The sequence below is a fragment of the Phocoena phocoena genome, chromosome 2, assembly GCF_963924675.1.
Source record: "Phocoena phocoena chromosome 2, mPhoPho1.1, whole genome shotgun sequence".
NCBI lineage: Eukaryota > Metazoa > Chordata > Mammalia > Artiodactyla > Phocoenidae > Phocoena > Phocoena phocoena.
In genome coordinates, this window is record NC_089220.1 from 43136522 (window position 1) to 43153060 (window position 16539).

Genomic DNA, 16539 nt, shown 5'->3' on the forward strand with positions numbered 1-16539 from the left:
AAAGAAATACTTTAATCAGAAATGGATTTGTTGTGGTTCTTAATAAACGTGTATTTTAAAGGACATTTAGCAGTTACAGATGTCAGGATAAACCCACGACTCTCCACTCCAGCTCTCCCTGGCAGACTTCCTCACAGAGCAAATCCCTTTGTAAGTACAGAACACAAAATGTGTGCCCAGTTGCTCTATGAAAACTGCTGCTTGCTCTGTGTGTAACTCTGATTTGAGTATCTCAAAGGTAGGGCTTTAGAAAGGCCATCCATTTTATAATACTGATGTAAATCAACTACACGTCAATAAAACAAAACAGAGAGGCCATCCATTTACCTGTGTGTGTGAGCACGTGTAATTTCTGTTTACTTTGCAAAAGGCTTTGCCTCTGGCTTATTTAGTCCCTTCATTGATGTTCTGTCTCCTTCAAGTTAAAATTTAGCTTTGGGAATCCCATTTCCATTTTACAAAAGTCTTTCCATTTTGGTTGTCTGCACATGAAAGTAAAATCACCACATGACTGTCTATGTGTTCAAAATGCATTTTTAACCTTCCCAGAATCACTGGCCTATGATTCCCTGTGTTCTCAGCTGCTTGGAAGCAACGTTTACTATGGGACTTGATTTTGAAAGCCGTATCCCTGTGTTTGGAGCCTCACCACTTTGTCACGCCCTCCCGCCATGTGGTCCTCCTATGGGGTACATTGCTTCATACATGGGAGGCAAACACTGGCTGGAGATTACTTTGCTTTGCAATACTTTGAGGCATAATTATTTCTCTTCAGAAAGAGCTAGAAGAGAAACCAGAAACTAGTATTACCTAGAGCCATTTAAATAGATTTATAAACATTATAAATGTGCAAATATGAATAACTTGTTGCTTTAAACAGAATATTTATACTACTCTTGAAAATACAATGCCTGGCACAAGACAGCTGCCCAATGAAAGCTTGAATGTTCACGTACAACTGAGTGAAAACAATAAAGCTGAATTTTCAGAGCCTGTTTTCAGTCCATAATCAAAAAGGCACTGCTATTCTATCACTTTTGATGTTGCCTATATGTATTGCTAGCTTCAACATTTTGATTAAAACAATCCTTTGGGCTAAATAATCAATTTAGTCAGAAACCAAGCAAATCAAAGATTTAACTGAAATGACTATTTTTACACAATGAATTCAGACAATTCCTCCAGAATGGCCAGGTGTTTGTACATAAATGCAACCTGAATTTTATTTATCTATTTTACCATTTGGGGGTTATCAGAGATGCTTCCTTCATTTTTTTGTGCCTTAAGAATGCTAGAGGAAAAAGAAATTTGTCCATGGGGCAGATATGTCAGAAAAAGGCATAATGTTTTAGGAATAATAAAATCCCAAGCTGTGCATGCCTACACATGATATGTGAGGCTGCACGTGGTCTGTAGCCTATTCAAACAGTAGCAACCATTTTGACCCTGTTGTATTCGTCCACTGGGAAAGAATCATCTGTCTCTTCAAATAGCTAGTAATTCCAGCAACCATTCATTTCTGGATTTCTCCGGGCTTCTCAGAATGTTTGGCAACAGCAGAAAGGCCACCCCCAGGAATCTCCAGAGAATGGGTAGGAAAGGCTTAGCTCTGTGCCTGGGGAGATGTGGACTCCTCCACGGACTCCTTTGCACTCACAGCCCGTAGGTGGCAGAACTGGGTTCAGTAGGTTCCACAGATGAACGATGGGTCTTCAGGGTTTGTGCTCTTGGCTAAAAATGGCTGTCAAGAGTTAGTCTACACAAGATGTGTTAAAATTAATACCTGACTATTAACCTCTATTTCTTCTCTAGGGAATGCAGTCGAATTTTTGGTGAAGATGGTCTGACATTGAAGCTCTTTCTTAAAAGAACTGCTCCCTTTTCTATTCTATGGACTTTGACTAATTACCTGTATTTACTGGCTTTAAAGAAGCTGACAGCCACAGATGTCTCTGCTCTGTTCTGTTGTAACAAAGCCTTTGTCTTCTTGCTGTCGTGGATCATGCTGAAAGACAGGTTCATGGGAGTGAGGGTAATGGCACACTTGATTCAACGCGTAAGGCCGCATTTAATCATAGATCCTTGGTATCAGGAGAGCTGCTTTGTTTTGTGGAGTTTCTGCAAAACTTTTCCCATTGGTTCTGAGTACAGATTGAAATTTGAAGTTGCGTTAGGACACCCAGGCAGTTACAACATCATGAGAAGATAAAGAGATTGTTTCCATTGGAATCAGTCAGCTGATTTCAACAGGAGGCACTCAGGGAAAAGAAGTTCTTTTCTTAGAATTAATGGTGTGATCACCTCCTTCTGTCCTCGGGAAAGAAGGGTCTGAGAAAATTAGCCACAGTAAAGATTATGATTTGCTTTTTTTCCAATCAACATATGTTGGGACAACTCCCTCATGTCTTTTCCCCCCAGAGATGGATTTAATTAATATTGGTGGAAGTAGATAAGGTTACCGAACAGTAATTAAAGTCACCAGTAATGGCACAATGCTGTTAAAAGTGGCTATATATCTAGTGTGACTAACTAGATATGGAACTAAAAGCAATAACTCTTACTTTGGGGTACAAATCCTTAATTGAACTGCATTAAACTTCCACCAACCACTTCAGTTCTGAGTTTATCCCTTTCACAGGTAACATGGATTTAAAAATAAAAAGTTTTTCTGTATGCTTGATCTTTCTTAGATTGATGGAAAACCATGCAGATGTAAGGAGCCAGATCTCATTCATGTAATCTGGTATGCCACCATGACGAAAATATTCAGTAAACAGTTCTTTGAAAGGAGGTCCAAACGAATAGCCTTTTTCCAGAAGATAAACATCACACAATTATTGTTCTCTGAAAGAGATGTCCAAGACTGGATTTGAAACACGTTTTGCTATCAAAATATTGCTCTTGTTGCAGTGATTCCAGGGTCCTTGTCCTGCTAAATGCTGAAACTCACGTTTATATTAGAGAGAGCTTGTGACAGGTATCATCCTGAAAACTTCATCTTAATAGCCAATTATCTAATTCTGGTTGTATCTTGGGAAATGCTGCTCAGAAATTCAGAACTGAAACTTGACATGAACAAGTGAAAAGCTACAGCAGAAGACAACACAAGAAACTGAATTGGTCCATGACACCATTAAACTATACCAGACGTGGTCCCATACACATTCATCATAGCTAATCTTAGATTTCACACCCAAAATGTTTTCACACATGAAGCACTGGTACTGTCTGTCCACCATCACATGCCCTGACAAGTACTTGAGAACAAGAACCTTCTTTACATTGCTCACTGATCCATTCAGCTTGGGCTACATAATTTGTGGGCCCCAGTGAAAAGTGAAAATGCAGGCCTCCTGTTGAAAAAAAATTGTGAATAGGGCTTCCCAGGTGGCGCAGTGGTTGAGAGTCCGCCTGCCAATGCAGGGGACACGGGTTCGTGCCCCGGTCCGGGAGGATCCCACATGCCACGGAGCGGCTGGGCCCGTGAGCCATGGCCGCTGAGCCTGCGCGTCTGGAGGCTGTGCTCCGAAACGGGAGAGGCCACAACAGTGAGAGGCCCGTGTACCGCAAAAAAAAAAAAAAAAAATTGTGAATAGTTTCAACATGGCAACATCAGGGAGCCCACTGCATCTGCACAGGTCATATGCCCATGAAACTAGTTCTACCTCTATCTCTAACACCTAGAATGATACAAGGGACAAAGTAGAGACTCTACATATTTAAGGATATAGTGAATGAACTCATGCTTACAAGATCTTTCTCTTGTCTATCTACTACCACCTTCGATCACCCATGAGTATTTGGAGGGCCTTGTCAGAAGAGAGGGCAAGAAAGGAGATTTAGGGGCTTTTCTGCTCTTTCAGTGTCATGTGAGTACCAAAAGGAAATAGATATGTTCACTATTAGATTTACCAGTGAGCAAATCAATTGTATTAGAGTGAATGAATGCACTTAACCATGGAACTTACTTATGCAAGGGGTCATATCAAAAGAAGCTTGATGTTTACTTGAGGACTTTTAGGGGGAAAAGCTCAACTGTGTAACATTTAAATGGCGGATTTAGGAAATCTGCCTAGAAGCTACAAAGCATTTCTATCTTAAAATTTGCATCTGTGGTGGGTTTAATCGTGGCCCCCAATAAAGTGTCCACACTCTAATCCCCAGAACCTGTGAATGTGACCTTACTTGGAAAAATAGTCTTTGCAGACATAATTAACTTAAGGATTTTGCAAAGAGGAGATCATCGTGGTTGATCTGGGTGGCTCCTAAATCCAATAACAAGTATCCTTATAAGAGACACACACAGGAAAGACACACAGAAGAGGAGAAGGCAATGTGACCACAGGGATAGAGATTGGAGTGATGCAGCCACAAGCCCAGGAAAGCCAGGGCAGCCACCAGAACCTGGAAGAGGCAGGAATGTAATATTATTCTCTCCCAGAGTTGCTGTTGGGAGCATGGCCCTGCCCAATTTTGAACTTCTGGCCTCCAGAACTATGAGGGAATAGATTTCTGCCGTTTTTAGTAACCAAGTTTGTGGTAATTTGTTACAGCAGCCTCAGGAAACTAATACAGCATCTGTAAGTAATAAGACCTGATAGAAAAATTGTTAAGTAGCCAGTAAGTAATTGTTAACAAGTAAATGCGTAAATTAAGACATCACAATGACAAAATAGTAAGTATTAATGTCAGGCATGCTGGGAGAAGTCAGGTATTTTTAAATGACAGGAGGTGCTTCACTTCTCACTGTGAAACATTAGGAAGTGTTTAATGCCATGTTCTAGAAGAATGTCAAGGTGTAATTTTAATAATGCCCATAATCAGGCCATGGAATATAAGAAGCACTGAAACATATTCAGCATTTTGCCTTTTGACCATATCAGCAGTTCTTTTCCTTCTGAGACATATTGAGAACATGTATAATTAGGTCATTTGAGAAATTAGAGGAGGACAAATAGAATACTGACAACATAAATGCAGCTCTTATTGCCTACACCCATAAATAGGACAAAGCCTGTAGATGCCATCCCACTTGGACTACTCTTTTTTTTAATAGTTAAAGGGTTGCTTTCAGTCATCAAATCAAAATGTATATTTCTGACTCATTCTAAGTCTTCAGTAGTTCAGAAAAAGATAGTTTGGGGATTATGATTCTCATTTGCATGACCCCAAGAATTATCACCCTTAAGATAAAACATATGGCCTCCCCTACTTCTATTTTTTTTTTTCGCAGTACGCGGGCCTCTTACCATTGCGGCCTCTCCCGTTGCCGAGCACAGGCTCCGAACGCGCAGGCCCTGCATCGGCAGGCGGACTCTCAACCACTGCGCCACCAGGGAAGCCCCCCTACTTCTATTTTTCACGTCAAAATGACAAGATGAACAGAATAAAGGATGCTTTAAATTATAATATCAGTAAATACGGGTTTATCTGGAGCACCAGTTGGCCAGAATCAGCAATGCTCACATAAAAACTAATTATATGTTTTGAATAACTTGTTAATATTTAGTTTCCTTGGAATTTTGATTGAATCACAGATGGAAAGGTAGTCTGCCATACATTTAGTTTTCTATTATGAAATTCTTTCAGCCAGTTTGCTGGTGAGTTTCGGTGTGTTAAAAAAACTCATAAGTAGTTGCTTCCAGCTGATGTATGATAATCACGTGGAAATTAGTAAACTGCTTTAAAAGACCTTTCTTTTTAATTGCAAAAATGTTGCTAAGTGAGAATCCAGCTCTTGCAGCATTGAAGATGGGTGTTTTTCCCATCTCCAAGATCCTGTTTCGTTTAGCTAGCATTCTTAAATTCATCAGAACCAGAATATCACTGAATATCAATGATATTGATATTGATCACAGAATATCAATAAAAAAAGGTTCTCCTCAAAAAAAAAAACAATGAGCCACTGCTTCAGGTTTTCTTCTCTATCACTGGCATCCATTTCACTCCAATGAAAAGTAAATGTCAGACTAGAAAATTAACACCCTTTCTTTCAGATCTTGTCCCCCCCTTATTTTTATATTATTAATTGAAAATGTTCATTCATTTTCAAATTTCCTTGAACATGTGAAGAAAATTGGTGGGCGGTGAATGGTTCAGCAGACCCCAACTTTTATAGCAGATTGAGGAAATGAATTTGTGTCCCTTCAGCTTGGTAGCCACCTATTTTCTAGGTATAATTGGGTCCTTATGTGTTTAGTTTCCCAAACTTTTGGAGACTTTCCTCCATCCGCCAAGAACTGACTGGGGTATGACAGTTAAATGGAATCTTGCATTGCTTAAACTGCTCTTCTCTGAATTCAAATTGGGCTCCAGGGCACTCTAAATCAATCAGGACCCTGGAGCTGAGCTGCTACTGATTTGTGCCAATATTACATATTTAGATAAGATTCAAGACAATCCTGTTTCCATCTTGCCTCTGATTGGCATTTCTGCAGTTAACTCTTCATTCCTGGGAAGTTCAGACTGCTCTGTCTAGAACCTTCATGCTTCCCGCTGGAGGCAGTGGAGGATGGGTAGTGGGGCTCTTCCCCTTTCATCCTCCTCTTGGCAGGAGAATGATTCACGAATACAGGGAGGGGAAATCAGGGTTGGGAAGGCTCTCCGATTTTATGCCCTCAAGGAACCCATAATGCAGGTCAACAAGGTGCAGTCAATAGGTCTCCTCTACCTTCCACACGTACTCTGGAGTCTTTCCTTCCGGGATTTCTTTCCTTCTCTTCCATCCTGGTCTTCCTTTGGGATCATTTTCAGATGGGTTTTTTTTTCATATAAAAACAGATGTGTATGTGTGTGGCAGTGGGGTGGAGGATGGGAATCTTAGTTTGAGTCTCAGGCTTGACCTGCCCCGACCCAGGGACCCACCCACCTCCCCCTCACACACACACACACACACACACACACACACACACACACACACACACAGAGTATCCGGACAGCTGTGGACTGCCCACCTCTTTCATTTCTCACACGTCAACTCTTGTCCAATTTCACTGGCTCTGAGTAAAACAGATGGCTCTTCTTTATGGAAGCTTAAACGTAACATGTGGACAAGTTTAAGGATTCTGTGTAGCCATGGTTCCCTGAAAATGGACTCTATCCAAATACACTCAGAGGGAAGAAGGATGATCACCAGTGCAGGTCTCATTGGCCAAACTATGAATGTGTATCCCACCTTCAGCTGCTAACCTTGAGTCTTGAACTTGAGTGCAGTCTGGCCAGCAGTATAGCTTTGAGGCCCCCCATTTCAGAGCCTGATGTAGGCTTGGGATTCAAGGTCCATTGTAAGCCGGGGAAGCTCCTACCTGCTCCATCCAGCTCCAGAAACAGGGTTAACCACACAGCAAATTAAGGAAAGATGTTTGGGTTACAGTTAGAAAGAGAAGCAGTTAAAGGTTCATCTCAATACCCTGAATCCTAGAAGAGCTGATATTGTTATGCGAATGATAGTTCTGGAAATCATTCGTCAATGGGAAACACAGTGACTGTGATGAAGCTCATAAACCCTCCTGGAGATCCAGAGAAGGGCTGGACCCTTTTGGGTTTTGAGGCCCTGAGTCAAAAGACGAAAACAATGAAGATAAAAGAAAACAAAAATCAGCCAAAAGCCAGCTATTTCTCTAGGCTTTATCTATACAAACTAATTCTTTGAGAGGGGAAAGAAACCTTGCTTTCAGGCAGGGCCACAGGTAGTATACATGTCAGTGAGATCACCAAATGTTTACTGTTAAAGCCCTCTTTGGGCTCTAAGAACAGGTCCCCCTCATGGTCCCCCTCTGATTGGCCCTGAGAGTTGATGCAGAGACTCTGGGAGGGAAGTGAGCCCACAGAGGAAGGTAGTTGGCTCAGGTGGTGATGTCGCTCAAGGAGCACGCAAAGATAATGGGCTAAATAAATCCTCTTCCGCAGGGTATTCACCCCAGGTGGGCACATCATGATGTGAGAGAACCCAGAGGTTTAGAAGGTTAAAAATGAGGCATCGGCAGCTTTATGATCACTATGGTTACTAACATTTTCACCCGGGTCAGATTCAAGTAACGGTTGTGGTGGGTTTCCATCTTATTTAGACACCTCTGGTTGGTTATGGGGCTGCAACTGGAGTAAGTTGTGAGGAGAGCCATGTTTTTCTGAAGCCAAGCAGGTGGCACTGTGAGATGGCACCATCGGCAGAGGAGTCCCTCACGTGGACGCCAATGTGCTCAGAGGCATTGTTGTGTTTGTCAGCACGTGGATGGCACACGTGAGCCCTTCTGTCACGGTACTTAAAGCGCTGGCTTCCTGCAGGTACATTTCCAGCAACCTGAGCACAAGAAGAATCATTTTGTACTTTTTTTCTTGAGAAGACTATTAATCCTTCCTTAACGATTGATTACTTCTGAAAACGCACATGACTCAGACCTGTGCTTGGGTTACATATTCTCCAGAAATCTCAAGAATATTTACTCTGCAATTAACCAGTAGTTCCAGGCAGAACCCCTCTAAGATCATCCAAACAACCACTCCAAATGAGCCTGCCACCCAACACTTCCCTGCATTTTCTAGATTAGCTGAGCTCCCTTCCCTTCGTTCCAACTGTGTAGATAAGAAACATACTGAAAAAAAAATTTAAACACGGCCATAGAGAACTTGTTCTATCAGATAGCTGTGAAATTTAAATAGAAATGCGGAAAATAATTTCTCTTTTCCCCCCAGGTAACCTATATAACCTATAAATTATTAACCTATAAATACCTGTTCATACCATAGAGAGGAATTTTTCTAACATTGAAAGTATTCAGATTTTCATGCTTTTGGAACTTAACTAACAGCACTGTCTGGCCCCCTGAAGTGAAAAATGCTTCTCTCCGTGACCGCAATTCAAAGAGACACTGGTACAATCGATATGACAATTTAAGTGGTCTGAGCTAATATTTTCACAAGCACTTAAATATAAAATGTAATGGAGACCTTTAAGAGGCTCATCTGACTCTAATTCTGAATTGCTATAAAGTTATGTAATCTATGTCCACGTCCAATTCCTATCTTGAGAAAACTTATAATAGAAATAAATACAGTGTATATGTATTTTTACTAATGGCTGACTCAGAAAAGAAAGTGTTCCCAGCCGGGTCATATCCTGGGGATAATGGTATTAAATGTTCAACACTTTCCAGACAGTGTTTTTGGTTTTTTCCCTTTTTTTTTTTTTTGTATGGACTGTTTGTTTTCAGAATTCCCTAAGCCAAGAATTACATATTATACACAATTGCTTAAACCCAGATATTGTATATTATAGAATAATTTAAATAATTTTAAATATTAAACAGCATATCATGTTAAAGTTTCATTAGGATTAACACTGTGTTCTATTACCCCTGTCTTGAAGAAACTACCTGTTTTTTTGACTAAGAAAATACATCTGATGTTTGCTAAAAAGAAAACAAGTATTAATTCAAATTTATTATCCTACAAGTTCAGTATTTTGAGGGAAATCTGTGTACATGAATGCTTTAACCTATGAACATTAATTAACACAAAAACAAGTCAGAAAATGCCAGTGTTTAATGTAACTTTTCATTTCTCTGACATCAGATTGCCCAAAGAAATGTTGCAAATCCCTGGCTGAACTATAAATCCCCAAATCAAAGAAAATGATAAGTCTCACAGAATTCCCAGATCTAGGTAACCACTTCACCATGTTTATTTATGAGTCTATGACTTCCTGTTTGGAAAATTTCCTTGACACCTCACATTGTGTGCATTTGTATTAAATTCTATTCCCTATAGTTTGAGGCATAGTCTAACTGGAACACATGGCTAGAAGGTTTAGAGACTGTGATACTCAGTCAGCAAGAGCAATGACCCCCCCACACACCAAGCAGCCTCCTGGATAACGCTTTATGAAGACAGTTTTTCACTGCTGACAAGTCGGCTTCTGTTCTCAAGTACTCCTGCTGCTTTTCATAAAAGACGCTTTAGTATGGAGCTGGCTCTGAAACCAGCTGTGCCCTTGCTTTGGGTGGTCATTAACAAAAGAAATGCTTTAACAGCATCTAAATTATATGTGCCATCGTTATCATACTTTGCACTGGCCTTCAGCAAGTCTACAGTTGCATGTTGAAGATCTACATTTTATTGTAATGAATAATTCACTAATAATATTTCAAAGGGTCAAAAAATATCCCACATGTGAGAAATCTATCTACAGAGGAACTGATTTACTTGTGAATACTCAGAACTGAAGCTTAACAAAATTGATCACCAGGTATATTTAAATTTCCCACAAAGTTGCACCATGATTTTAAAGTCAGTGAGACTATTTCACAAGGAAATGACATAGTGTTTCCTATTCCAGGGTTGTCATTTTACTGTTTATTGTAGCTCTAAAATGTTTTCCAGTAGAACCAGTTCAAGGTAAATTAAAGAAACAGATGCCAACCAGCATTTCACAAAGGAAGTGGACTCCTGTTTGGAATATACCAAGGATCATATTAATTTACAGTCAACCATTATGATTTCAATCAAATTCTTAATATTTCACTTTATACAGCTAATGCTCCAGAATAATTGAATGAAATTATCTTCCTGTGGCTTAATTTGCATGTAAACAAAAGGAAGAACTAGCCTTCGTTTGATATTCCAAGTGACAGTGCAAACTCAGCTCGCTCCTTATAAATCACTCTGAAAGATTATTCTCTTTCCTTTTTTCACTTTGGCCTAAAAGTGTCCTCCTAGCTGCATCAATATTATATCTCCATAATCAAGTTCTGGTTATGTGGAGATGTTCAGAAACATGCATTGATCCAAGGAGCTGATTAAAATGTTCGCTGAATTGTCTGAGGAAAAAGAACACAGTACAGATGAAAATGCTAAGAAGTGACTTCCTATTAAATTTATTTCACCACTATGGGTATTAATCTCTAGGAAGTTGATCTAAAAATTAAACTACAATTACTAGCCCTTAATTAGAATGTGAGCAGCTTCTATATTTTCTGCCTGGATGTCTCATGAGCATACGGATTTCTTGCTAATACTGACCTTTCCTACACTTAAACGGTGATGTACAAGAGGTAATTGGGTTTGAGGAAGCATGTAGCAACTCCCACGAAGCCTTCAATTGCTTCTCTGGGGTATGGAGGCATCAATTAAAAAATTTTTTTCTCTGCATTCTACTTGATAGATAGTTGCCGCAATAATGGCAATCACTGGCATCGTCATGATGGCGTATGCAGATAATTTCCACGCTGATTCCATCGTAGGAGTAGCATTTGCAGTGGGCTCGGCCTCGACGTCTGCGCTGTATAAGGTATTTTGTGCACTTCCTTATGTACTCAGCTGTCATTTGTAGCTTAGACTTTTAAGTAATAAAAGAAGGAAGGACAAAGAAAATCTTGACTAGCAAAAAAAAAAAAGGTGGTTTAAAAAATAACAAGCACCAATTATTGAGTACTTGCTACAGGCTGGGTGCTTGCTAGAAATTTTCACCTGTGTTAATGCACCTTTATGAGGCATAGGTACTTATCCCCACTTTCCAGATGAGGAAACTGAGACTTTGAAAGATTAAGTAACTTGTCCAAGATCATCCAGCCAGGAAGTGATAGAGCCAAGATTTAAACTCGGACTGGTCAACTCCAAAGCCTGTGGTCCGTGCCCCGACCCCTCCCAAATCATCCATCAGTTATAGCAGGAGCCGAGGAAGACTTCTCCCCTATGTTTCTTTAATTAACTACTGAGGTCATTATTTCAACTACAGTGAGGTATTAAAAATATCTTGAGAGTTTACTGTTTGTTGCATATTAACCCCGTGCCATGTTATTAGCTAAATGAAGAGCCTCTTTTCCTCTCTGATGGATACTCTGGGTTTGTACTCACAGTTCTTTCTCCCCTGGGGTGGCCTGTCATCAGTGAAAGCTCTATTCAGAGTCACTGTCCCTGACTTCAGAAGTGAGGATTAAGAGAGCAGATCTAAAAGGTTATTCACAGAAGCTCCACTTTTCAGAGCCAACTTTCTGGATGTAGCTAAAGAACTGTTCCACTTTCACCTCTCTTGGGGTTTCAATGAGAAAATCCTCTCTGAAAGGCAGAAAATGCCCTTTGCATCCCCCCTGGATGCCTGTTCCGATTATTCATCAACTCTGCCGCTCAGAGGACATTGTGTCTATTTCCATATCGACATTTCCTGGCCCACTGATTCTGTGACAAGCTTGACAGGTGTTCACTCAATCACCATTGGTGTCTAACTTGCCCCCAACTGAGACTCCACGGAGATGTGTGATGTGACCAAATACCACGAGCATGTGCTCAAGTTCTCTTAAGTCTCTCAAAAGAAAAAAATGATACGTTTAGTTGAAATTAAAAGCAATACCCGGACTTGCTATATGCCTGGGATGGCTCTTTTATAGAGAGAATTCTCCTGACCATGTTACAGATGTATTCATTCTGGGAGTGGTAATATTTTGCTGACATGCACAAAATCGTATGTGCACCACAGAAAAGAGATATTCTGTGCTACATTGTTTAAGGATTAATAAAGGAAGCAGAGGGCTTAAAAAGCTAAGAAATATGGACTAGAGAGCTAGCTCCTCCCCAGCCTGATGTGTGATTTAGGTTAGCTATATATGTCTCCTTGCCATCTTTTTCTACACACAGATTTATAATCCAGAAAACAAAGACCATCTTTCTTTAAATCTGGAGAATACGGTACTTGTGAAAATATTTTAGGCTCAGAGAGAAAAGTGCTTATAAATCCATGGCATTGTTACTATTTCTCTCAGTAATATAATGATAGGCTCTCTCTGTCCAATTTAGTTTTCAGTACCTGTCAAAATAAGGGTAAAATGAATCCCATGCTTGAAGAGAAGAACTGATGGCACCTCAATCCTAGATGTTTCTGGGCTTGTCTGCACTCTTATTTATCATCCACCCTATAGCCATAACTGATGGTGGTGTTTTTCCCAGTGTGCAGTATTCCTGTGGCACGGAGAGTGGAATTCATTTTATGGCATTTGCTGTTTCATATGAAGGCTAGAGCGCATTTGAATTCCTTATCTCAGCAGAACATTTAGTGCCATGGAGACGGTGGGATAAGAAGACATAGAGCATAAACCCTGGGCCAGTTAGTTCATGATGTAGAAATTGCCTTTCTGATACAACAATGTCCCTGACTGTGTGGCTAATGAGTTCCTTTCTCGTTCTAGGTTTTGTTTAAGATGTTTCTCGGAAGTGCCAACTTTGGCGAAGCAGCACACTTTGTCTCCACATTGGGTTTCTTCAACTTAATCTTCATCTCCTTCACCCCGGTCATCCTGTATCTCACCAAGGTGGAGCACTGGTCCTCGTTTGCAGCTCTGCCGTGGGGCTGTCTCTGCGGGATGGCAGGGCTCTGGCTGGGTAAGTGGCCCTGGGTTTTGCCTTCCATTTCCTATGTCACTTGACCTCTCCTTGGAGAGTTAAATTGTCATAGTAAGATTATTCCTTTGGGTACCCCTGTCCTCTATTTCCCAAACTTACCTAATGTTGGTTAATGGTTGCAAAGTTCTTTGCAGATTATTGCTTGATTAGATCAGAGCTATCCAGCTAGTATGCCTCCCACGGGTTAAGTGCTGAGCTGATCACCACGGATCCTCAAGTAGCCTCGTCCATTCTTCATGATGTACTGTGTGATGTTATTGTGTTCCATGTGTGGCACAGTGTGTCAGGCAGGGGGGGGAGAGTGGGTGGGGGATTCAAGGGACTCAGAGTGGATCAAGATGGCAGGAGCACCAAGTGCAGGAGGAACTGGGGAGGAAGGAAGGAGATGTCATTCAGGAGGGCAGCAGGCCTGGAACGCCACGTTGAGGGGATTGGCTTTCAAATCCACTTAATGATCTTTAAGCAGGGGGGTGACAGGCTTACATCTGCATTCTAAACAGTCTACTCTGGTCGTGTCTGGAGAATGAGTTTGAGATGGGAAATCCTCACCGAGAAAGAGAAGATGACAGAACAGGACGAGGTGGCCCTGCTAAGTAGGCTGTGCCTAGCAGATGACCAAGAAATAGCCACCTGGAGCGTTTCTCATGTTCTGTCTCCCAACTCCCCATGACTCTGAGGCTGTCTGCTTCACCTGAGCAGCTGGGGGGCTCCCACTTTCCAGCTGCGCTTTCATTTAATGTGAGAGGAACCTCAATATAACAAGCCCACTCTTTCCTCACCAAGCAGCTAAACAACAACAAACACCCAATGACTCAGTGACTCTGCTCAGAATCAAACCACCTTCATTCTGCTCCTCTCCCCCCGTTCCACCCGGTAACAGCACCCTCTCCCCACTCCATGTTCACCCGCCATACTGAACTGCAGGACATCTGCCACCCTTCAGCTCACCTTCTTTATCAAGGTGACATAGTCTGAAACAGCACTGCAAGTCTTAGGAGGGAAAAAGAATGCCCTTGTTTTCGTTCCCGCAAAGACATTGGGTCATCTTCTTCTACTCTGGCCCAGGCCCCTAAGGGGAGCTCTTCAACTAGACAGGAAACACTCACGAGAAAGATCAAACATTAACTGTTGATCCTTTAAATTCTACTTTTGAAGACCAAAAACGTGTAGTTATGACCGCTCATAACCTGTGCTAAATTGAGTAGTAGAAATCAATAGCAGTCTTTCCATAAGACCAAAACACCCTAATTAAAAGTGCTTAGATCTCTTCCTGGCCAAAAACAATCTAATTGGGAATAACCATAGCCCAAATTTCACTACCTCTTGGCCCCAGCTGGGACCCGTGCGTGATCTCCAGCTTGCTGCAGAGTAGCCCTCCACCCACGGTGATCCCTTGGCACCTCTAATACGTGCTCCTAAGCAAGCCTGCTCAAGCTGGGCATCACCCATGCTAGCCGGACCCTGCAGTTCTCCACCAAACAGCATGATCTCCAAACTGCACTGGGTGTAGTGCCGCCCAGCTTAGAGCTGCCCCACAGGCTCATCCCCGTGCCTGGAGCCCTCTCTGTGCCAGGGTTGCCCTGTGACAAAATGAGGAGACAGCCTCTCTCCGGACTGTGTTACACACCCCAGGGTTTTACAATCTTCAGTGCTTCTGCTCTTGAGTTTTTATTGCCACCTTCTCTTCTCCATAGGAATCAGATACGATCTAGTGAGAGCAGGGCTGGAGACAGATCTGAGAGGCAAAGAGCAGGCTGAACTCTGACCCCACCCCCCATCACCTGTAACTACGGCTTCAATCTGCTTAGGTTCACCTGGCCTCATTCCTGCTCTGGCTTGGCCATAGCCCATGTGCAGATTGACATCATCCATTCACCTGATATGTATGAGGCCCACTTAAACTCAGGCAGGGCCCCGTGCTATAGACAACATATTGAATTATGTATTCTTGTCCTGAGATTGTCAAAAGAGCTTGTAAGTGTTCTACCAAAAGCACTAAGGAAAAGCAGACACCCATTGCAGTGAAGCCACTCGGTTCTTGTTGAGTGAGAAAAGCTCAGTTCTCAACCAAATACCAAGACTTCCTATCGATCTGCTAAAATATCCAGTTCAGCCAATAAAATGACAGTTGGGAAGTTTAGCAAAGTCTGTGCTGTGTTTAATAAATTCCTGATTTGTTAGAACAGGTCGTATTTGACTCCCCAAACTTGAGGAGAGAGTTGAGATGCTGGAATATTCATTCCCATTGCAGCTCTGCCATAAAGGAGTAGTTATCAACTTAGGAAGGTCCTCTGCCTTGATGGCCACTACTATTGTATGAAAATTATGAACAAGCCCAAGTTTTGTGAAAGTCCAACCCACCGTCTCTAACTAACAAGCAGGAGTGACTCCAGATGACTAAGTTAGTGAGCTTAATTAAAGTAAGAATTATAGATAACAGTAGAAGAATAAACACTGTCCTAACTGGAATGGTTCTAGACACATCTTTGGTTCTACAGAGAACGGGCAACAGGGTTTTGAGTCATTTCCATAGAGATCCTTTCTGAATTGAGGACTTTTTGTAGTTGTTAAGACTCATTTCTCTAACCCCTAAAACAAACATTAGCTTGAAATCTATTAAAATAATGCTATGTAATTTATCATTTTCTTTTCGAAAACAAGTATTTTTGATCATTTTTGTGTAATTATTTTAACTAACTTTATATTTACCTAAAAATGTCAGAAGATATGTATTAAATGGTATCAAGTTATACCTACAGTTGGTTCTGTGGACCTGCCCTGGGGTTATCTGTGCGCAAATCAGGATGTGGAAAAGGTGCCTGGGGTTCGGTGAATTACACTGCATACAACTTTGTTTGCTCATGTAATGCTCACCCCAAAAGAGAGGGAATAATGCAGCATAGGCCATCCTTGGACAGATCTTCTGTTAGGCAGTAACACCGGGGCCTTTTAGTTATTCAGGAATATAGCATGATATAGTAAAGTAACAAGGGAGAAAGCCCCAATCAGTCACCAGCTTTCAACCTCTGGCTCAACTTTATCGTGCTAATGAGCAGGGTACTGAATTGATGATTTCACTTCTTTGCATGGCTACCCACCCGCTTTGCCAACCAAGAGATCAGGCAGCCAGGATAGCAGAGGAGGAAAAAG

The 16539-nt window shown here is 41.5% G+C and overlaps 1 protein-coding gene across 1 annotated transcript in view; it reads left to right on the forward strand.

Moving 5' to 3' along the window:
• Positions 1 to 16539, forward strand: part of SLC35F4 (solute carrier family 35 member F4) — a 292727-nt gene that overhangs the window by 273324 nt on the left and 2864 nt on the right. The window contains exons 4-6 of the mRNA XM_065872284.1: positions 1813 to 2032; positions 11159 to 11284; positions 13176 to 13368. Coding sequence (XP_065728356.1) covers positions 1813 to 2032; positions 11159 to 11284; positions 13176 to 13368 — 539 coding nt within the window. The remainder of the gene's footprint in view (positions 1 to 1812; positions 2033 to 11158; positions 11285 to 13175; positions 13369 to 16539) is intronic.